This window comes from Oncorhynchus masou, chromosome 28 (genome assembly GCF_036934945.1).
Source record: "Oncorhynchus masou masou isolate Uvic2021 chromosome 28, UVic_Omas_1.1, whole genome shotgun sequence".
NCBI lineage: Eukaryota > Metazoa > Chordata > Actinopteri > Salmoniformes > Salmonidae > Oncorhynchus > Oncorhynchus masou.
Window position 1 is genome coordinate 19,286,096 of NC_088239.1, and position 23,722 is coordinate 19,309,817.

At 42.3% G+C, this 23,722-nt stretch overlaps 1 protein-coding gene across 1 annotated transcript in view; it reads left to right on the top strand.

The window, feature by feature from the left end:
* Positions 1-2,815: 2,815 nt before the first annotated feature.
* lama1 (laminin, alpha 1) overlaps positions 2,816-23,722 on the top strand; it is a 74,720-nt gene continuing 53,813 nt past the window's right edge. The window contains exons 1-7 of the mRNA XM_064941485.1: positions 2,816-3,035; positions 12,738-12,908; positions 13,114-13,226; positions 20,411-20,653; positions 21,267-21,446; positions 21,740-21,829; positions 22,928-23,045. Coding sequence (XP_064797557.1) covers positions 2,972-3,035; positions 12,738-12,908; positions 13,114-13,226; positions 20,411-20,653; positions 21,267-21,446; positions 21,740-21,829; positions 22,928-23,045 — 979 coding nt within the window. The 5' untranslated portion in view covers positions 2,816-2,971. The remainder of the gene's footprint in view (positions 3,036-12,737; positions 12,909-13,113; positions 13,227-20,410; positions 20,654-21,266; positions 21,447-21,739; positions 21,830-22,927; positions 23,046-23,722) is intronic.

Sequence of the window (23,722 nt, forward strand, 5' to 3'; positions counted from 1 at the left end):
GAACGGTCTGCATACCCATGTCAGAGACGCAAACTCGGTCTCAACCTTTAAGTCTTTACTGAAGACTCATCTCTTCAGTGGGTCATATGATTGAGTGTAGTCTGGCCCAGGAGTGGGAAGGTGAACGGAAAGGCTCTGGAGCAACGAACCACCCTTGCTGTCTCTGCCTGGCCGGTTCCCCTCTTTCCACTGGGATTCTCTGCCTCTAACCCTATTACAAGGGCTGAGTCACTGGCTTACTGGGGCTCTCTCATGCCGTCCCTGGAAGGGGTGCGTCACCTGAAGCGGGTTGATTCACTGATGTGGTCATCCTGTCTGGGTTGGCACCCCCCCTTGGGTTGTGCCATGGCGGAGATCTTTGCGGGCTATACTCAGCTTTGTCTCAGGATGGTAAGTTGGTGGTTGAAGATATCCCTCTAGTGGTGTGGGGGCTGTGCTTTGGCAAAGTGGGTGGGGTTATATCCTTCCTGTTTGGCCCTGTCCGGGGTGTCCTCGGGTGGGGCCACAGTGTCTCCTGACCCCTCCTGTCTCAGCCTCCAGTATTTATGCTGCAGTAGTTTATGTGTCGGGGGGCTGGGGTCAGTTTGTTATATCTGGAGTACTTCTCCTGTCCAATTCGGTGTCCTGTGTGAATCTAAGTGTGCGTTCTCTAATTCTCTCCTTCTCTCTCTCAGAGGACCTGAGCCCTAGGACCATGCCCCAGGACTACCTGACATGATGACTCCTTGCTGTCCCCAGTCCACCTGGCCGTGCTGCTGCTCCAGTTTCAACTGTTCTGCCTTATTATTATTTGACCATGCTGGTCATTTATGAACATTTGAACATCTTGGCCATGTTCTGTTATAATCTCTACCCGGCACAGCCAGAAGAGGACTGGCCACCCCACATAGCCTGGTTCCTCTCTAGGTTTCTTCCTAGGTTTTGGCCTTTCTAGGGAGTTTTTCCTAACCACCGTGCATCTACACCTGCATTGCTTGCTGTTTGGGGTTTTAGGCTGGGTTTCTGTACAGCACTTTGAAATATCAGCTGATGTACGAAGGGCTATATAAATAAATTTGATTTGATTTGATTTTTGATAACTCTATAGGGGAGTTTCAACCCACAATTCAATATCAATTCCATTGTTGGTTCAATGTAATTTAATTGAAATTACATGCAAACAATGTTGATTCAACCAGTGTGTGCCCGGTGGGATCACCTTCCTGTACCCATATCTCTCTTAGTGTTGACTGCTACTGTCCTGATCTATACACACCTAACCCATTATCATTTCCAGGAATCGGTGTTAGCGTAGGAATAGCATGCTAGCAGAAACCCATAGAGTTTCCAGTCATTGTGCAAATGCTAGTTAGCATTGTCTCGCAAAAGTACTTCTAACTTCCTTCATACTGGACACAGAGTCATAAAAATGCTATTCACGAGTTCATCTGACTCTGGGGAAGTAGATACAGGGCCATTGTCAAAATAGGTCATGTTTGTGCTTTACAGGCTCATTAGACAGGGATGGTGACAGCAATAATTTCTCTACTCACTGTCCATGCACAGAGGGAAAAGAGGACATTGTCACATATGTGATTATTTGTATGATGAAAAATCATGTCTGTTATGTCTCTGTCATCCGGTGTTATCATGCACAATGGCATTGGCATTTATCAATAAGTCAATGAAGTCATTCATTCTACAAAAAGGGTGAGGTGTGAGGACATTGTCACATAAAACATTGCAGAGATACTTTCTATAAAATCCTGCCCCCCTTTTGCCCTCAGAACAGCCTCAATTCACTGGGGCATGGACTCTATGTTGACTCCAATACTTCCCACCGTTGTGCTAAGTTGGCTGGATGTTATTTGGGTGGTGGACCCAGCAGTATTGCAGTTCTTGACACACTAAAACCGGTGTGCCTGGCACCTACTACCATACCCCATTCAAAGGCACTTACATTTTTTGTCTTCCTAATGTTATGTGCACTCAGTCTAGGTTCTTATGTCAACAACAGAATGTTTCAACTGCCCCAGATACTTTATTGTGTGAATAGATACGAAGCATAAACGTAGTTGTGGAACAATTTTAGTAGTGGAGATAAGAGGTGAGTTCTGCCCCCATACAATATGAAATGCTTCAAGTTTAAAAAAAGCCCTATAGAAACACAAATCATCATCATAAAATCTGTAGCTCTTAGTGATACGTCATGTAGACTCCCCCTAACACTCCTGACTATTCACACTGCTGGTCTCTTGTATTACTGCAGTAGTGTTGGCCCTATTATCATTCCCATATATATTCATTCTGTCCACATGAGGGCAGTAATACACACACCCCTGACCCAAAAATGTGGCCCTCTAGGAAATATATCATAATTGGTAAAGTAGCTAAATGGATCAAACTTTCATTTCGCTAACAGTTTTTAATATCCGGAATTATAAATTGCTTAGTTTTGTTTCTCTTTGTTGATAACATTATGCAATTAATCTGGAAGACATGTTTGATACAAACAGAAGCCTTTATTACATATACTTTGTACAGTTGATTTTGGTTATTGAATGCCCTAAATAATGGTGACTCAATGATGCTTTCCATTCCAGTTTCATTATCATGCTTCAATATTTACATGGGCTGTAGTTCATGGTTGCAGAATTCTACCACCTGGTACTGTATACTAAAGGCCTGATTCTATGTAGTTGACCCAGCGTTTCCTTCAGCTTGAATAGAGGTTAAAGGCCTACTCTTTTAAAGTTGGGCAATTTGGTCACACCCCTCTGCTCCTCACCAAATGGTGCGGTCCAGCCAGCGACTTTGTAGCGGGACAGAATGAAAAAGTTGAGACAAAAGTTAGCTGAATGAATGAGAGGAGAGATAAAAAGACAAAAAGACAACAACTTTAGTCTATAATTTCCTGTAAACATTAGAAAATATATTCCTAACGTATTATTGGAGATATTTATTAGAACCCAACCCAAATGTGTTGAGAAAGATGAAGCTCTTCTTCTGTGCAATTGTGCTGCTATGGGCATCCTCCGCGGACTGCCAGCAAAGAGGTGAGCTGGAAATAATAATTTTCCATTTGACTACATTTTGACTGAATGTTCATTCAGCACGAGGTCTCAGTGCATCCGAGGCAAAGCATTTTGTAATTATTTATGCAATGTAATGAATATGCACTTTAATTAATGCAAAGCATAAGTGGAGGATTAGAAATAGTAACGTTATACTTTGTTTTATTGATGGCTATAATACACTTGGAGTAGGCCTAATGACTATTTTACTGTTATTTACATTTGCCAGAATAAATCATATGTATTGCATAAATTGAGTGAAAAGTAATAGGTCTAACCATGGGGTGTTGGTGTTGAAATTGGACACTTGTGGCATAATAATTCAGCCATTAAGTTTATAATTTTCAAACAGGAGCTTTCTAAGTAATTAGAAAGTCGTCTACCCATTTTAATATACAACATGTTGCATCACCAGTAAACTACTATCACTGGCCAATCTACGTGATAGTTACTTTGTTAAACCGTTAACATTATTCGTTTTCTCACCTACTCTCCTTTCATTCCTAACGGTCTTTGCTCAAGAGGTTCACATGACAGAAATTCCAGGCCATTGTCATTGAAATGAATGACAATGGCTGACGCCTCTTTCTCCAAAGCATAGTCATGCTAACATGCTCGGGTCGCCCTCAAGCCCGAATTCAATGCCTCTAATTGCAATAACAATCATGTCATCAGTAGAAAATGTTTGAGGTGCAGTTTTGTGGGTTCAAATAGACCAGCTTTCATTACATGCCCTCTTGGTTTGTCTTTTTTGTGTGTATATTTTTGTGTTACTTGAAATCAAAATCAGATTTTGATGCACTGTTAAACTTTTCGCCATTCTAGTAAACACATTTAAGAAACACACTTTTAATTGATATGCATGAATACTTGAGAACTTAAGTAATTGCTTGCTTGTAGAAGAATTCTGGGCAATTCCATGGTAAAGGAATTATGACAAGACTTTAAAATGTATACCAAACCCAAACCATTGATTTCAAAGTTTAACAAACCATATAACTATGCACAAACATTTTACAAACACATATTTACAGGAGGAACTGTGCAGATACAGCTCAGTTCAGTTCAGTAACAGAATAAAACTGAGAGAAGTTTTACCATTATTCTTGGTGATGGTGGAAAAAATGTATACATATCGGGATATAATTTTTTATGATATATCGTTTCGTATAATTTTGACAGTATCATAATGTTATTTTTACGCTAGTTTGCTGTACATGCACCAAAACTGCAGTATTTTCCTTCATAGCTTGTTCTCCATCTTCTTTTTAAATAGGGACCCAATTTGTTTTCAGCACTTTTATTTACATGACTGATCAACACTTGTTTGCTCATGGTTCTCTTGTCCCTCTGCAGCAGACATATGGTGAGCAATATGCTTGGAACATGGAATCGCAATAAAATCACAGTATGGAATCGCAATACATATAGAATCATAAGAATCGTGAGAATCGCAATACATATTGTATTCTCGCCTAAGTATCGTGAAAATATCGTATCGTGGGGTCCTTGGCTATTCTCAGCCCTAGTTATTCTGTTACCAAACTTTGCATCTGCACAGATTTTCCAGTAAATGTTTTCTTTTGTATTATTTACTGTGTAAATTGTTCAATGTTGTAATTGGACATAGAGTTGTATGGCTTGTTACACTTTGAAATCAGTGGTTTTTGTTTGGCCTACATTTTAAAGTGAAAAACATTGAGTAATTCCAGTAACTGTGGAATTTCCTTTCTCCAAAGCCATTGGAGAAGCTTGTACCTACTTGTTGGCCTTAGCATGTTGGGGATCTCCAAATGCAACAAATATATCTATTATATTTATTTAACACGTCAAACAAATTCAAAGCAAAGGTGTCAATCCCATTTGCTCCCAGCATGAAGAGTGAAATCTCATTAGAGCTCATAACATTAGGTGGTGTTAACACTCTGGTACAATAATATGCAAGGTTCCCAAATGGAATCCAAACCAGCTTTACCATACCAATAGGATTTCTCACCTGCGATTTTTATGTGACACTGTGAAAAACAGAGACCCAGTGAAGAGGTCAACAGAACCAAGATGGGTCATATTCATTAATACACCAAATAGAAAAAAATGGACTGAAACAGGGATGGACTACCTGAACTTGTCCAATAAGAAACCACTTTGTTTTTGCTACAGTGTGATCTAATGAATGATACCTTGAGTCGAGCTGTGCTACATAACACTGTTCTCTCTGGGAAATGATCAACCATTTTGGTAGCAGAAAACAGTGTCAGGGGGTCCATTTTGCATAATTATTACCCTGCACCCGAGACAAAGAATTGATTTACACTCATAGCACCACACCACTGTGGGATTTTGACTGTAGCTAAAGCCTCATTTTAAGACAGTGACTTTTACACCTCCAAAGTGAACTCATCATTATATAGAGCCAGGTGTGTCTGGATCCAGCTATAGTATCTGTGTCTGGACCACAGCAGGGCGTGGTGGATGGTTTGGCACTATAGTAATGACAGAGCTCTCTCTTTAGGATGCCCTCTGGCTATAGGTCTACCATCACACTGAAGGGGGGAAGTTGGAGGAGGACAGTTGTAAAAATGATAGCGAGAGGATTTTTAGTGCACCCGGGAATTAGTACTGTAAGCATGCATACGATTAAAAGTTACCAAGAGTGGCGTCCTGAAGTTCTTTTTTGTGTTAGGCACATTTAAGAACATGCCGACTTAAATTCTGAGACATGTTAGTTGTGTGGACACATTCAGGCGTGTTGTTTGTTCATGCCCCTCTATTCCCATTTTGTAACAGTACTTGGGTTATTTTCTTTCCTGAAATACCATTTTGTAACAGTATTTGGGTTATTTTTTTCCTGAAATAGCATTTTGTAACAGTACTTGGGTTATTTTTTTCCTGAAATAGCATTTTGTAACAGTACTTGGGCTATTTTTTTCCTGAAATATCATTTTGTAGCAGTACTTGGGTTATTTTTTTCCTGAAATATCACCGAAATGCCACAATATTTGATATCAATTACTTGCTATCTATCTTTGTACAAATAAGATTCAAGCTACAACCAGCAGCTATATATCTTATATTACAAAGCTGCTCCGTATCTCTACATTTATTATTACACCTCTACTCTCCAATACAGAGATTAGTCATCTGAGTCACACTGCGACTGCATATCTTATCAGTCAACCGCATTGTTGAAACTCCATTGTTCTGATTGTGTCACCTTCTTTAGTTGCTATCAGTTCACCCTCCCATCTGATTACGTTTAGTAGGGGCCTATTAGGATTCAAGGTGGTTTGAGGAAGCACTGCAAATAATGAGAGATGCTGAAGATAGAGAGTTTTTGTGATTATCTTCTCACCTTTGAGTGGCTCTGAGTAGCTGGAATGGAGTGAGTGAGTGACTTGTTGGATCCACTCAGTTGCCTACCTCCTGGTTTAGTGTCAGAGGTACTGGGTGTTATAACATTAGTACATACACCTTGATAATGGTTCATAAGACGATACGCTTACATTGTGTCCTCAGCTGAGTGTGTGTGTGTGCGTGTGTGTGTCGTAGCTCATAAAAAGGTTAGATATTAGTGTGGAAAAAGCCACGGGGGGTTGGAAATCAACATCACCAACATCTCCTGATCTAGAAAGGAATCACGTTCATGACCTGTGGTTAATTATTAAAAGGAAAGTTTGACTTATAAACTTTCAACAAAGTCACAAGCAGATTTGGTAATGCAGACAAGCATTTTAACCCGACTGGGGTGGAAGGCAATGTAGTAAGGTGCTAGTAAGGTGTTTTCAAATGGTTATTGAAGTACTTAGTATGATTGTGTGCTTTTTCTCCAAACTTTCGAGCATTGATTCTAACTGAAGGGCTTTTGAAGGCTATTTTGAAGAGCTTTTGAAGGCTAGCATAAGCTGAATCCCATTGACTGAGGGGGGAGGGTTACTCGAAATTGTACAAACAAGAACATTCCAACCAAACTCTCTGGAGATGAACCAAAAAACCCTCAAATAGACACTTTTATTAATATATGTGCCACACAGAGAATGCATCGATCAGTTAAACTACTTTTACTGTTCAATCAATTCACAATCACTCTCATCCTATTTACACAACATTCTCTGCATAACCCGAGTCCGCTAAGCACTGAGTAATGCTACCTGAACTGCTAAACGGTAGTTGGCTAATAGGCTTGGGCTGTATCCAGATTTTTATATTGTCATACTGTCTTTCTGTCATCCTGGGATTTACGTAATTACTGGAATAGCACACAAGGGGGCGCTAGAAACACAAGAAAAGCTCATTTTTGCCTCTATTACTAGAATGCTAACAAAATTAGCACAAACTAATAGCAAAATCACATAGATGATGTTGGCTAAATGCTAACGAGCAAAAACGACCATAAACTAATTGTAAAGATAGGCTTGTATAACTTAATGAGATAAATTTGCCTAACTAGTAGCAACCGAATGTCATTTTTGGTGAGTGTGGACGAGAGAAATTGTACATAATATGAACAAAGTTGTGATGCATGGACAGGGGAAAAAAAACTAATCCAGCGCTCTTTGACTTTCAAACACAGCAGAAAGCCATTATAAGATATCTGATGGCAAACATTTAGTAATGAATTGCATACGTGTAACTTCATCACCTCATGTGATGGACTCAATGGACTCAACAGCTCCCTCTTTCTCCCGTTGTGCTATATACAAACAAAAGCATGACTGGTTCAACTGTTCTGGGGAACTACGGTAAGCTTCATAATGTAAGATAATGTGACAAGTGAAATGGAGAACGTAATCTGCTTTGTCTTCTAACATATTGCACAAGTTGACAGCAGGTATTAACTTAAAAAGTAGCTATAAATATTCACATTTGTTGAAAAACTTCAAAGAACTTGTTTTGACGGTAATTGAAAAACCATCCTGTATCTTTTTCCAAAAACCTTGGTATACGGTATATACAGTGGGGCAAAAAAGTATTTAGTCAGCCACCAACTGTGCAAGTTCTCCCACTTAAAAAGATGAGAGAGGCCTGTAATTTTCATCATAGGTACACTTCAACTATGACAGACAAAATGAGAAAAAAAATCCAGAAAATCACATTGTAGGATTTTTTTTCCCCCCTGCTTAAGCCAATTCATGTCCAGGCCTGTCTGAAGTTTGCTAGAGAGTTTGCTAGTACATAACAAAGTATTGAGATAAACTTTTGTTATTGACCAAATACTTATTTTCCACCATAATTTGCAAATAAATTCATTAAAAATCCTACAATGTGATTTTCTGGATTTTTTTTTTCATTTTGTCTGTCATAGTTGAAGTGTACCTATGATGAAAATTACAGGCCTCTCTCATCTTTTTAAGTGGGAGAACTTGCACAATTGGTGGCTGACTAAATACTTTTTTCTCCCACTGTATATTTCTTAATGTATTATTATTTTTTTTCACTTATTTAACTAAGCATGTCAGTTAAGAACAAATCCTATTTACAATGACTGCCTACTCTGGCCAAACCCGGGCAATGCTGGGCCAATTGTGCGCTGTCCTATCGGACTCCTAATCATGGCTGCTTGTGGTACAGTCTGGATTTGAACCAGTGTCTGTCGTGACTCCTCTAGTGTTGAGATGTAGTGCCTTAGACCGCTGTGCCATTCAGGAGCCTCCAAATATACCACCAAAGTATATTGGCTAACATCTTCAGCCATGTCCAACATTTTTACCTTATTGACCCAGATGCTATCTATCAGTGATTGGGCTGTTGAAACGTTAATCTTTTGTGTTCAGTGACAGTGGCATTCCAAAGATGTTCTCAGTTTATCCCCCTGGTAATCCTGGGTAAAGCCATAGAGATAGATAGAGGACTCTAGTGCCAAAAAGTCTATTTTAGCATGAGCAGCGCCATTGAGGACTTTCATGTTGAAATAGTCAACTGGGTGGGACTTCCTAATTCCATCCAGGTCACCAGGAGGGATCAGCCAATGAATTATACTAGTGAGGAAACATTCCATAACTGCAGGTAATATCGCCAACCTTTGTTTTATAACTGATCAAACAACACACTCTAGGTGGATGTGTGCACCGTCATAGAAGTAGTAGAAGAAGTGAATGGACTACTTCAGGATGGACATGGCCTCAATGGCACAGCCCATGCTCTCACTGACGCCACAATGGGACAGTTACAAAGTCTATGTGTAAGGCTGATATGATGACCTCTGAATTTTGGGGAGCTGCCCAGGTCCAGGCCAGTCAATCACAGGACTTTGTTGTCCAAACATTGGCCAGGCCTCACTGACTGACTGATGTCCTTTTCACTCTACTGAGCCGAGCCTAGCTGTATCATGCTGGCCTGGTTATGCACTCACCATAGTTGCTGGAACTGGTGCTGGAAAGGACAATGTATGATGTATATACTGTACAAATTTAATGGTTATTTGGCTGATGCTTTTATCCAAAGCAACACAGTCAGTAATGTGGGGATCAAACCTCACACCTCTGATGTTGAGAGCACATTGGTCAAACCAACAGACCAATGTATGCCCAATTTTAGTTTACATCACATGATATCAAGCAGTAGAGTCCAAAACTGTAATTTAACAAGCAAAGCTGTCTCATATGTTTTGTCAGATAAGCTGATTAAGAGGCTAATATTTTTTGTAAATGTATTTAGAAAGCCAATCAAATGTATTTATAAAGCCCTTTTTACATCAGCCAATGTCACAAAGTGCTACACAGAAACCCAGCCTAAAACCGCAAACAGCAAGCAATGCAGATGTACCAGCACGGTAGCTAGGAAAAACTCCCTAGAAAGGCAGGAACCTAGGAAGAAACCTAGAGTGGAACCAGGCTCTGAGGGGTGACCAGTCCTCTTCTGGCTGTGCCGGGTTGAGATTATATCACAACATGGCCAAGATGTTCAAATTTTCATAGATGACCAGCAGGGTCAAATAATAATAATCACAGTGGTTGTAGAGGGTGCAACATGTCAGCACCTCAGGAGTAAATGTCAGTTGAATTTTCATAGTCAAGCATTCAGAGTTAGAGACAGCAGCTGCGGTAGAGAGTCGAAAACAGAAGGTCTGGGACAGGTAGCACGTCCGGTGTACAGGTCAAGGTTCCATAGCCGCAGGCAGAACAGTTGAAACTGGAGCAGCAGCATGACCAGGTGGACTGGGGATAGCAAGTAGTCATCAAGCCAGGAAGTCCTGAGGCAAATTCCCAGGGCTCAGGTCCTCCGGGAGGGGAGGGAGAGAGAGAGAATTAGAGGGAGCATACTTAAATTCCCACTAGACACCAGATAAGACAGGAGAAATACTCCAGATATAACAGACTGACTCTAACCCCCCGACACATAAACTATTGCAGCATAAATACTGGAGGCTGAGACAGGAGAGGTCGGAAGACACTGTGACCCCGTCCGACGATACCCCCGGACAGGGCCAACCAGGCAGGATATAATAAGACACCCAGTACGTGATCAACAGTTCAAAAGAGGATTAAAGCCCATAATTATAGAAAAATAAACACAAGTAGGACAAGGACGCTAGCTTGGCTTTGATTTCATTTTCCACAATATGGCAACGTTCATTATGGAGCCATGATTACGCAGACAGATGACTAAAACATCCCCAATACAAAGGAGCCCCAGCTAATAGATTTAACAATCCTGAAATTACCACAAATTACCACATCTATGTGTGACAGCATTGCCTGACTATGTGTCAGTCAGCTTAGTAGCACTGATTAGCAGGGACAGGCAGTGTGCCGTTACATCACGACTAGGTGGTGATTTATGGATGAAATTGCCAGGACTGTCCCTGTCCACAACCAGTTGCTGTGTGTCAATAACATACCACCCATGCGGTGTGTTGATTCAGCTGACCAGGGCTGTCACTGTGTCACTTGCCTTCACACAGCTATCGGCACCTGGTTTGACCATGTCAAAGGTAGGTTACTGTTAAATAGCCCTCTTGGGATTGGGTCTACCATGAGCCAAAAAAATAAATATTGTGTTTCACTTTCACAGGATCAAATCCATTGAGATTTAAGATTTGGCTTTGAGGATCACTAAAATCAATAAACATAATTGATTTACAAACTATGAAAACATTGTGAGTTTGGTGGTCAGAGAACATGGTTGAGGTTTCTTTCTATCCCAGGATAGTTTCTAAGATTAAATCAAGTTATTTTTTTAAGGCAAGCTGTGGTAAAAGCATTTTAACAACCTAATGAATAGTAGACATGAACTGGATACTTGCTTTCCATTCCGTTCTCCTTGGGTGACCCCTTTCCAGCCCACAGAGCACAGGGGTCAAGCCTCTCTGTCAATGAGAAATCAGCAGCCACCGAGCGACCAACAGATAGACAAACAGACAAACAGACAGCCTGTCAGTCAGTTATACCGATTTCACACTGTCTTGCAGAGCCGAACCGTACGGTACTGGCTCATATGCTGAAAATGGATTGATCCCAATGGTCAGTACTGATAAGTGGGTCTGACTCCAAGACATGCTACCACTGGTCTGGTCAGATGTCTCATTGCTGCTATGTCATTAGGCTAACGACTTCATCCCCCAGCTTCCTTATCTCTTGAGCCTCTGAAGTGCTCATCAGTGTTCTCGTCAGTGTTCTCAGGAATGCTTTGGGGCCATTCAATTCAATAGGATTAAGTCATAGGCCAAGCTAACAAGGTTCTCCTCGGAATCTTCCATATCTTTTAGATCAGGTATGGCGACTTTGATGGGGGTGGGGGCCACAAAAAAATCTAAACTCATCATGAGGGTCTGCAGTGGCTCGCGGGTCTGCGTATCCACACCCATAACCACACATGCAGTCAGAGCCATCTCTATCTTTTTGGTGGCCCTAAGTTGAAATTTTTGACTTCTTTGAGGATCTGCTCAGAAACATCTAGTTTATTAACTATTAATAAACAGTGTAAGCATAATTTGTTAATATATTTATTAGCATTAGTAAACAAATGTATAAACCATTTATAAATCATGACCAGCAGGCCTTTAATTTTTATACCAAAGGTTAACAAATTATAAAATGACAAGCATCTTATAAGCACACCGTCAAAAACATTTATTTTTTCATTTTTATTCAGTGTAGAATTTCATCTGTTAGCATAAGCCTCCTGAAGTCTCTGTTAGGAGACAGAGATGGAGCGATGCTTTGGGACAAAGGCCTTGAAGCCCAGAGGGCATTGGGGTAATTATAACAGCAGCCCACAGCTGCCCACACCACCCATCTATAGACTCCAGCCTTTGTCAATTTCCTCGACCTGACCATTTTACCTATCAATGGTCCATGTAAACATGTGGGTGGAGAGTGGGGGGATGGGGGGATATGGGTGTGTTTGGAAGGGGGGGTGCTCCTCAAAGACATGCTTTGCAGATACACAGAGGAGACATAATGAGGATGGGTGTAGATTGGGGGTGGGAAATAGGGAGGGGTTGGAAGGGTGAGATACAACTCCTCTTTTTGGGGGGTAATGTGAAGGTGTGTGTGTGTGCTTATCTAAGTGCCTCTGGATAAGACTGTCTACTAAATTAAATGAAATAATGTGTAAATATGAAGGAGTGTTTTCTCGTGTGTGCATGCTTATGTGAAGAGACAGACCATGTACTCTGTCATAACCTGTCTCTGTGTGCAGATAGATGTATATCATGGTCTGAAACCACCTCTCGATCTCTGCCAGGTCTCTTCCCTGCCATCCTCAACCTGGCCAGTAATGCAGAGATCACCACCAACGCCACCTGTGGAGAGCCTGAGCCAGAGATGTACTGTAAGCTGGTGGAACACGTACCAGGACGACGCATCCGCAACTCCCAGTGTCGGACCTGTAATGCCCAGAGTCAAAACCCCAAAGGTATGGGAGTCGAGAGCCTCTAAGTATGCATAGGGGAGGGCTGGGGAGGAGAGTCTGGGGTTTTACTGTTATGCCTGCTGGCAAGTGCTCCAGACAGTTTGACTTTCCACAGTCTCACTGTCGTTGAGTCATCTGTCTGAAGTACAGTGCTCCAGGTGTGGATTTGTGGTATTTATGTTCTTGCTATTCTCTTGATATTATGCAGAGCAACATCCAATCACCAATGCTATTGACGGCACCAATGGGTGGTGGCAGAGCCCAAGCATAAAAAATGGCCGCCAGTTCCACTTGGTGACCATCACTCTGGATTTACGACAGGTAGGAATTCTGAGGACTGCTATGTTGCTGCTTTTACACTGAACCTCTTTCTTTAGCTACATGGTGAGAACACACACACTCTAAATTGTGCCTTCCTGTATTATACTTCGGCTAAAATATGTATTCCATTCTACTGAGCCATTTACTTTATGTTCGTATCCTTATCTTGTATTATTTCTTATTGTTGTTGCGTTGTCGAGAAGGAACCTGCCAGTAAGCATGTCGTTGGACGGTGTGTTTACCATGTGTATCCTATACATACGAACAATACAACGTGGGTGCTGCTGATAAACAAATGTTGGGGGGAGGGGGCTATGTTATGCCTCTTTTTTCTCACATTCTCTCTCTTTCTCTCTCTCTCTCTCAAAGGGGGGGGGGGGACTGAGCTGAGCCAGCTACTTAAAAAAATCCTGTTTCAACAGGCACTCGAAACAAGACCCTCTTTCATCGAGCCACCACACACACACCATAGTAGTCGGCCGTGATGGTCCTGTCTTTTAACCAACCTGTTTCAGAGGTGCACACTATATAATGCTAAGATGTGGACCCTCCCCACTTCCTCTTGGGAATTCCAGCAACGTATATTGACCTTGGGAATGCACATGTGGAACTAATTTGGATGTAGACATCCCAGTAATTGCTTTCATGTGAAAATACAATCTTCAAAGTGTGCGTGTGTGTAGCCATTCACCGACCTTTCAACGCTCTGTCTGCCTGGATTACACGTCATGCTCCATCTAGATTTAGCCTCAATTTTGATACGAGGGCTGGGAATTGCCAGGGACCTGACGATATAATATTATCACATATTGCTCACCATATGTTCCCTGCGGAGGGACAAAAGAGAGCCATGAGGAAATGAGTTTTGATCAGTTATGTGGATATAAGTGCTGAAATGGTCTCCCTATTTAAAAAGAAGATGGAGAACACGATATGAAGGGAAAAGTCTGGAGTTTTGGTGCAGGTACAGTCGGGTAGCGCAAGAAATAATACAGAAATCTCGTCAAAAATAGTATCCCGATATGTAACTGTATCGATTTTTCCCCCCACCACAACAGGCAACCTCAACAGGCTTAACATTTGAGATGTGATGTTTATCCACTGCTTAGCAATGGAGGAGATGAAAATGGAATACACAGGTTCCCGTCCACCCATCAATATTTGTTTTTCATTTTTGCCAGTGGTGATGAGAATACAGCTCGGAGCCAGTCACTTTAATCTAGCGCGTTAGATTGAAAATGAGCGTTTGGGACTACTCCTCAGTAAACGTACACTTATCTCCACATTTCATTTGCAACCGCAGAAGATTCCATTTCCTTCCCCTCGAGAGTTATCGGGAAGAATTGTGAAGACACATGCAGAAACAGGGAAAATCAAAGGCTGAGAGAAGTTGGGATTACAGGTCGATGTTTCATTAACATTCCCAGTGTGATTCCTGACGTGTGATAACTTTGATATGGTAATGTAATTATACAGTATGTTCTATAGTTGCTACCAAAGAGAGTTGTCAAGACACTGAGATATGGTAGTAGTGAGTGATGGAAATGTATCTGGTGCTGAATACACAGTATAGGCCAAATAATTCAAGATGTTACATTATCATACAACAATAATTGAATATTATCACACTAGATCAAACAAACATTTGTATTGAGTTAATAAAAGCAAAACCAAGCGTGTCATGACAATAAATCGACATTATAAATAGCAGACGTCAAAAAGAGCATAATACCCCAACTGGTAAACCAACTGAAAATGACTCAGACTTCTCAAAACCTGAGCAAAGATAAACATCTACATGGAAAATATTAGCTTGTCATCGGGAGCTTTGTTTGTCTAATTCATTATATCTCTAAGAACCTCAATATTTAGCCTAGCTAGCTCTCTCCTCTGAGGAGCTAAGATACTTTGTCTCCAACTAACTGCTATATCGCAATACCGAAGTATTCACGTGGGAGAACACTGATTCTCGTAACTGATGCCCTAAGAAATAATAGCATTATATCTAGGCTATATCTTCCTTTATTAAATTCTCTGTTCGAAAGAGGGTTTAAATAAAGTTTACAGTGCCATGATGTAAATATATTCTTATATAAGCTATAGTATGTTGCACATATGTTCTATGTTAAGTGAAATGTCATTATTTTCACGTATTTGATGAAGACATGTGTTTTTGGTTCGGTAACAGTGGCATCCATCTTGATTAAAACCCTCAGTGTGGTGCCTGGCAGACAGTACTTGTATTGACCAGTATCCACAGGAGTCCAAACCTGACAGGAAACAGTGTCAAAGTGTCAGGATTTAGATGGTCTAATCTCCCTGTGGATGCCATTCCAGCACATCACATACAAACACACACACACACACACACACACACACACACACACACACACACACACACACACACACACACACACACACACACACACACACACACACACACACACACACACACACACACACACACACACACACACACACACACACACACACACGCACACACTCGCACAACCAAGCTCTTTATCCAATTAACAGGCCCCATTCAAACAAACAGAGGGGAAACCATTTGGAGCTCTCATCCTGTGGGCCCCCCAGGAGAGAGAGGGAGAGGGGCAAATGCAGACGCTGCTGTCCAAACAGCCCCCATTCTCACTGCCCAGCTGTGTTGTCCCACATTGTCACTTTACGGCGACAATGCCGCCACCGTCCACCACAATAGCCATCGTTATTGACCCTCTGACAAAATATAACCTGCAAGGCCCGTCGCTATGTTAACATGTTAACTTACTTTTTATAGATACACTTCATGTAAACAATGTGGAAAGGTAGTAGGTAGTAACCCCAACCTCAAAAGAATGACTCTCTGTGATATGATTCAAAACAATACGTGTTTCTGGTGAAAGAGCCTTGGCTGTGGCTGGTTTCCTACACTGGCTCATACTGGCTGATATCCACACTGTCCTGTCCGGTGTGTGGCTGGGCCTCTCTGAGTGCATGTCCTGTCGTGTACGGGGCTCTCCGGCCCCCATCGCCCTTCCCCCATCTCCCATCTCCCACCAACACAAAAGACTTACTCATCTCCACCCACTAGACCTGTGGCCAAACGCCAGCCTCTTTTATGTGGTTGGAACCCACAGCCATGACTTCCACTGCTATTGTCTGGATTCCTACTTTACTGCTACCACAGCATATCTTAAATGTTAAAACTGCTGGAAGTTGGTCTTGACCAGGCCTGAGAATTTACTGCTTTTCAGTATTCTGCTGGTTTCTATTCAGTGTCAGAGACACAAAAAAGAGGGGAGCCAAAGGACATCCTGTTTCTGTCTGGATATTTATTAAATACTCATGTAATTTACCTGACAATTTTACATATTCAAAATCAACTTTGTGTCTAACATATTGTCACACACAGACAGTTTGGTCTGTATTGTATCAAGCCAGAGATTAGGTCTTTATAGCATGTTGGTGATTAGTAGCAAGAAGGACAGTGTCAGTGGTGGCCATATTTCTTTACTTTTGGTTTCTCCCTCCAGTGAGGGGACTTAGCTCCGCTTTCTGAGCCCCACAGCCCCGGCCCCACCAAGCGCAAAGCTCAACTGGTGATCTGGGCCCCTTTGACGGCTTAGGGGCTGATGGGTAATCCTCCTGTCTCTCCCCTGCAGCCTGGTTCTGCTCGTTCCCACTGGCTGGGTCCCCATGACTGTCTTCTCCCCCCTTGTCATCTTTCCATCCTCTCTCCCGTCGGCCAAACTGGCACAGAGGCTAGTCCGGCTACCGGTTGGGAAGCACATTTCTATTACTTAATGTTTCTCCAATTGGAAAAGTGTTAGTAAGTGTATGTGTTTTCGTTTTGTCTCGGTAGGTCACAGTTTACCCTTTGATTACCCCACGATTCATTCTTCTAACACACTGGACAGACTGTTTCACTTATTCTTTTGAGACAACCCCCACCAACCCCCCCCCCACCTGATCCAAAATGGCAGCTAATTACAAAAATAATCCTCTGCTGCTTCCCGCGGCTACTTGCAGCCAGGTCTTGCTAGCTCACATCAAAGTCCGCCAGCCAGTCACAGTGACTAGGCAGATTAGCTGAGGCACGCCATTACACAGGGCTTTGGGTCCTACTGGGCGGAATGGGATTTAGTGGTAATGACTGGGTGGCTAAAGAGACACAGTGGGAACAACTTTGCGCTTAGCATCTAGTAATAACTAACACTGTATTCTAGCAGTCACAGTAACTAGCCACATCAAAACATATTGCTGAAATGTGGCACTCAGATCACAATTTCAGTAAACTATCCCAATTTCTGACACAGATATCAAATCAGAAATTGGGATAGTTTACTGAAATTTGTTTTTTTGTTGTTATCATTATTATTTTTTAGCCCTTTTTTCCCCCAATTTCGTGGTATCCAATTGGTAGTTACAGTCTTATCCCATCGCTGCAACTCCCGTACGGACTCGGGAGAGGCGAAGGTCGAGAGCCACGTGTTCTCCGAAACACGAACCTACCAAGCCGCACTGCTTCTTGACACTCTGCTCGCTTAACCTGGAAGCCAGACGCACCAATGTCTCGGAAAAAAACAAAGTACAACTGGTGACCGTGTCAGCGTGCATGCGCCCGGCCCGGCACAGGAGTCACTAGAGTTTTACATTTGAAATAACTGATATCTGGTGATGTTAACTAACTTGTATCCTCTAAACAGAGTGTTCTAGTAATTGGTTAGTTAAGTTGAGGCACAAAGGCAGCTAGTCCACAATAGTTCAGGTCTGCATCCATTTATTGGAGTCCACATGAATCAGGATTAGGTCACGATTCAATAACTAACCCAGTCCATTCACAGCATCTGTTTGCCTTGAGAACACTAAGCTCCTTTGAGGGAGGTCGCTGACACACAGCACACACACACACACACACACACACACACACACACACGCACACACACACGCACACGCACACACACACACACACACACACACACACACACACACACACACACACACACACACACACACACACACACACACACACACACACACACACACACACACACACACACACACACTCACACTCTGGACTAGACTGGGCCAGTGACCAAAGAACCAAAGAAAGCTCTGGTGACCAAGCTTCCTTGATGAGAATAAAGATGCTACCTGTCAAAAGGATTCTACAGATTCTAGTCTCAGAGAGAGAAAGCTGCTGCTGGGACAGGAATGTTAACCTCACTGATCACATTACCTGTCAACCCAAACATTCCCATATTGACTAAAGGCCTGCACAGACTGTACAATTTCAACCAGCTTATGCCACAATTTTGCCATCATGGGCAAATTGTCTCGTCGTAAATGATTGTCGATCAGTGTGACAGCTTCTAGGTCAGCCGATTAAGTACCACCAAGTGTGGTCGTAGGCTTCGACCAGAGTTCTGTCTGTGTCTAAACTTTAGAGCCTTGATCGTGTAGTTTGGCTGGTGTTACGAGCAGATCCCGGTGACCAACCAATAGGCACTGAGTATGCACACACAAAAATATGATTATTGTGAATAGTCAGATTAATATAGTAGTTTGATTTAAACGTTTACATGCTTTGCAAGAAGAACGATTTCCCTAATAATCTTGTTTCCATGACACCTCTGAAATCAGGCTTCCTGATGGGATTTTAATAAATGCAAAAAAATCATGAAAACTAAAATCTTCTTTTGGGACAAGTTTGTTTATGAAGACTTTTTCCAAACTCACTTCACTCACGTATGAGCATAGAGGGAGGCTTGCTGGCAAATGTGCAGATCAAATACACCTCTGCAGTTGACGTACCCTACGTCGGCTGACGTAGCCATGCAAGCCAATAGCAGAATGTGACGACAAAACAAGCAAATCGTACAATCTGGCCAGGTTGATATCCAGAGTTGTATTTTAGTTACATCGCACAGTGTGACATGTAATAAATGTAAAAGACTGAATCTGACGTTCAGTGTGGGAAGGCCTTAAGGCATTTAGCTAAAGATGTTTGTATAGCCATTGGAGGCCCATACAGGTGAATCATTCACAGCTGTAGAGAGGATTTCCCATGGTTTCTATACAGACTAAGGCATTTAGCCAAAGATGTTTGCACCAAATGTCTTGTTTAGCTTTCAGATTCCCATACGGGCAAATCATTCTGTAACTTAAGGTTCAGACATAACCTGAGGGAAGTCAACCGGCTCTCTGTTTCATATGATCCATCTCAGCCCTGAGGCGGGATTGACATTTAGATGCACTGGAACGACTCGGTGTGGCTTGGCGACGATACCCGCTAACGCTCGCGTTCCCTCGCCGTTGAGGAAGTTATGAATCAGCCGTAAATCAGCTGTGACACGTCAGTAGGTGTGCCTCCTGTCCGGAAGGTAGACTTACAGCCTTGTGCCGCTGCCTGGAACCTTTAGGGAGGATTTAACGGAGGGGGGGGGGGTTCCACTCAGCCCCTGGGGAAACGCACCATTGACAAGCCAAATTGAGAAGCCGATAATGGCTAGCTCAGGTTCTATGTGCGTTTATGTGAGGCAGGATAGACTGTTATTAGTCTCACTGAGAGGGTCATAGAGAGGTGAAAGAGAGGGAATTGCAATGGCAGTCTAGTAGTGCCCTGTGATTGTGTAAGGCTCATATTGGAGTGTTGAGGAGACAGCGAGAGAGTGGAGGCAAGGTCTCACAGTGGGGTTCAGGGGAGCTGTAACCCCACCCCACAATTTAGCTTGGGAGCCTATCGTATGACTGTGTATGGGGTCATAGGGGTCATACGGTGCGCTGTTAGGGCCAGATGCACTAAGACTGGAATTCAATCAAACATGCAATTAACCTTGTGACAACATCACATGAAAGAGGGTTACAGAGAGCTTGCGGTAACTGAGTGGTTAAATGTGTCAGTACACTGTTATTATGTCAAAACAGATCTGTTGCATATGTGCTCCTTGTCAATCAAATACTTATTTGTGCTCTTATGAATGAAAAGCCTTGTATTTAAGGTGCACAGCCTGAGCTTCCAGTCATGCACAACAAAATGGAGATCCAGACATAAAATATTATGGGTGGGAGAATAACTCTGTGTGTCTGTGTGTGCATGAGTGCACGAGTGTGTGTGTGTGTCCTTTGTACTCTCACTGTTAAATATGAAATATTAAAATCTGTCTGTCTGTGTGTGTCTACAGATTTTCCAGGTGGCCTACATCATAATCAAGGCAGCCAACTCCCCTCGTCCCGGTAACTGGGTGCTGGAGCGTTCAATGGACGGTGTGGAGTACACACCCTGGCAGTACTACGCCATCAGCGACACAGAATGTCTGACCCGCTACAACATCACCCCCCGCTTCGGACCCCCCACCTACAAACGAGACGACGAGGTCATCTGTACCTCCTACTATTCACGTCTCGTACCCCTGGAGCACGGAGAGGTAGTTATCTATTTATTTAAACTTTACATTACCACAGTGGTCTGAAACTCCAGGCCCGCAAGCCACATTGAGCTCATGAGCTGCACGTTGGTGACCCACAGGCTGGGAGTTTGAGACTACTGCTTTATTAGGTCTGGTTCAAGGCAGAGAATTAGATGAGAATGGGCTCAGTGTGCCCCCCTCTAGCACATGTAGTCCAGACAGTGGGATGACTCAACCGTCCTTCCGATAATGAAAGCCTGCTTTCCCAGAGTTCTAGACGCCAGCCTGCTGGGCTAATGTAACTCTAGCCGAGGCAGAGCTGTAATGAACGTCTGTGGTTAGGATACTCTGTGATTACTCACAGCTCCTGAGAGTGTATCTCAGTAGTTTAACAAGGTTAGGGAGACAAGGAGATGAAGCCACTTCAGACTATTGAGACGCACCCCAAAGCCCACAGTGAGGTCCTTGATCGTGTCTTATATTGTTTAGCCCTGTATTATGCCATTTGCCAGTGGTCTGACTGGCAAGTGATATCGGAGAAAAAATGACCGTAATGATGTATTTCAGTCAATATGTATGTGTGTTGTTCATTTTTGCCACTAGTCTTTCCATTTTATTCTGTCCTATTCAGATCCACACGTCTTTGATCAACGGGCGGCCCAGTGCTGACCAACTGACCCCAGAGCTGCTAGACTTCACCTCAGCCCGCTACATCCGGCTGCGCCTGCAGAGGATCCGCACGCTCAACGCCGACCTCATGACCCTCAGCTACCGTGACCCTAAGGAGGTGGACCCCATCGTCACCAGACGGGTATGGCTAAAGCACTAGCACGAGCTCTCACTGTTCTGTTTTCTGTTTAAATGCTATGTTAAACCAAATTGGTCGTTCATTCAATATATGTGGTTTGTGCGTTTTGAAAAACGATTAAAAAAAATGTATATTGCATTTTTATGGTTTTAACAAACATTCAATTACGAGATATTTGCATCAGAAGGTCTGAAGTATAAGTTTAGACATCAGTTGTCATCTCTCCAGGCAGATTTGAGTGTTTTTGTTTCTCTCTTGTCATTCTAACTTGATTGGCATTGTGTTTCCTTCTGCAGTACTACTATTCCATCAAGGACATCTCAGTGGGCGGGATGTGCATCTGTTACGGCCACGCCCAGAGCTGCCCCTGGGACCCCGTTGCCAAGGTAACTCCAGGCCGTCTTCAGTTTTGCCCGTTCAGACTCACACGGTGGCTGTCATTCAGCTTTTGTTTAGTGTAAAACGTGTTTACTGCCTTTCACATATTGTGTGAGATGTTAAACATGTCACATTTTGACTCAATTAAGCTCCTCTTATCGGGATCAACATTGGTTCATTGCTAATTTGTTGTAATTGCTGTACACACTTATTCTAAAGAGTACTTTTATATCAATTTGATGCAAAGTATGGTAGTAATACTTCTTTATGAGAAATATATTTGTCAAACAAATTGTTTTTATAAGTGAATTTAGTATTCTCAGCTCCCCCTATAGTCCCTGAAGGAATGGTACAGCCCAACACTTGCTCAGTTGAATTGGTTGCCTTCCTCATTAAGGGGGAATGTCACCTTAACAAGAGGATGAGAAAGCAAGCGCTAATCCTGTGACCCTTCAACTTGCGACTTGGAAATGCACTCATATATTTCACACCAACGTACAGATGTAGGATCTTAATTTGACCTGCAATTGTAGGAAATGCAGGAAATGTAAAACTTGAAGTATATTTGAAGTTTTAAAAAAGCAAGCACTAATCCTGTGACCCTTCAACTTGCCACTTGGAAATGCACTCATATATTTCACACCAACGTACAGATGTAGGATCTTAATTTGACCTGCAATTGTAGGAAATGCAGGAAATGTAAAACTTGAAGTATATTTGAAGTTTTAAAAGGCTTTCAAATTTCAGGCTTGATTTGTCCTTGTGAAAAAAATGTATTAACCCCTACAAAAATGTCAATGAATTATAATCCACATAATAATTCACATTTCCTGTTGCTGTTGGATTATTTTCCTGCTGTAGCAAACTGGCTCAAATTAAGATCCTACATCTGTAACACACAAACATCATGACATGATAACCATACAACACACAAGTGTCACTTCACACCTTGTATAGAACCAGCTATTTGTTTGACAATGAAAAATTAGAAAATAATGTGTGTGTGTGTGTGTCCCACTCCTAGCTGGCAATAGGACTAGAGCATAAGCATTCAATCGGTCACTTCCTGTGGCTCCTCCTCACCCCTCTCTCTTTTGTCCTCTCAGAAGTTGCAGTGTGTGTGTGAGCACAATACGTGTGGGGAGAGCTGTAATGAGTGTTGCCCCGGCTACCACCAGGAACCGTGGCAACCGGGAACCCTCTCCAACGGCAACACATGCGAGAGTAAGCTGCCTTGGTCTTTTTGGGCCTAAGGGGAAATAAGTTCAAACCTTATCTTAAGTAGAAGTCCATACTGTGAATGTTGCCCTTGGTTTGTCACTTGGTAAATAAAGACATGGGAATTACATGCTGGATTTAGACTTGATTTAAAGTGAGCCAGATAAAATAACTTTCACGCTTTTCAATTAAATCCACTTGCATGTCTCACTTATTCATTGACACACATGAAAGAGGTTTTTGTTTTCCATCCCTATGATGAATTCCATGAGACACTGTTGAAGTAATTCAAACATTTTAATATCAATAGATGTGAAGCAGAGTTAGCTACTGTATGGGTTTTTACAAGCTTTTTATGTTAATGTCCTATTTTATATCATCATATCTGAGCTGTTTCAGCACCTTAATGAAATTGCACATAAGTTGTGTTTACTCAGAGTACAGAATAAAATCCAAACCTGTTTGAACATGCATACACTGAGTGTACATAACATTAGGAACACCTGCTCTTTCCAGGCCATGGACTGACCAGGTGAATCCAGGTGAAAGCTATGATACCTTATTGATATCACTTGTTAAATCCACTTCAATCAGTGTAGATGAAGGGGAGAAGACAGGTTAAAGAAGTATTTTTAAGCCTTGAGACAATTGAGACATGGATTGTATGTGTGGCATTCAGAGGG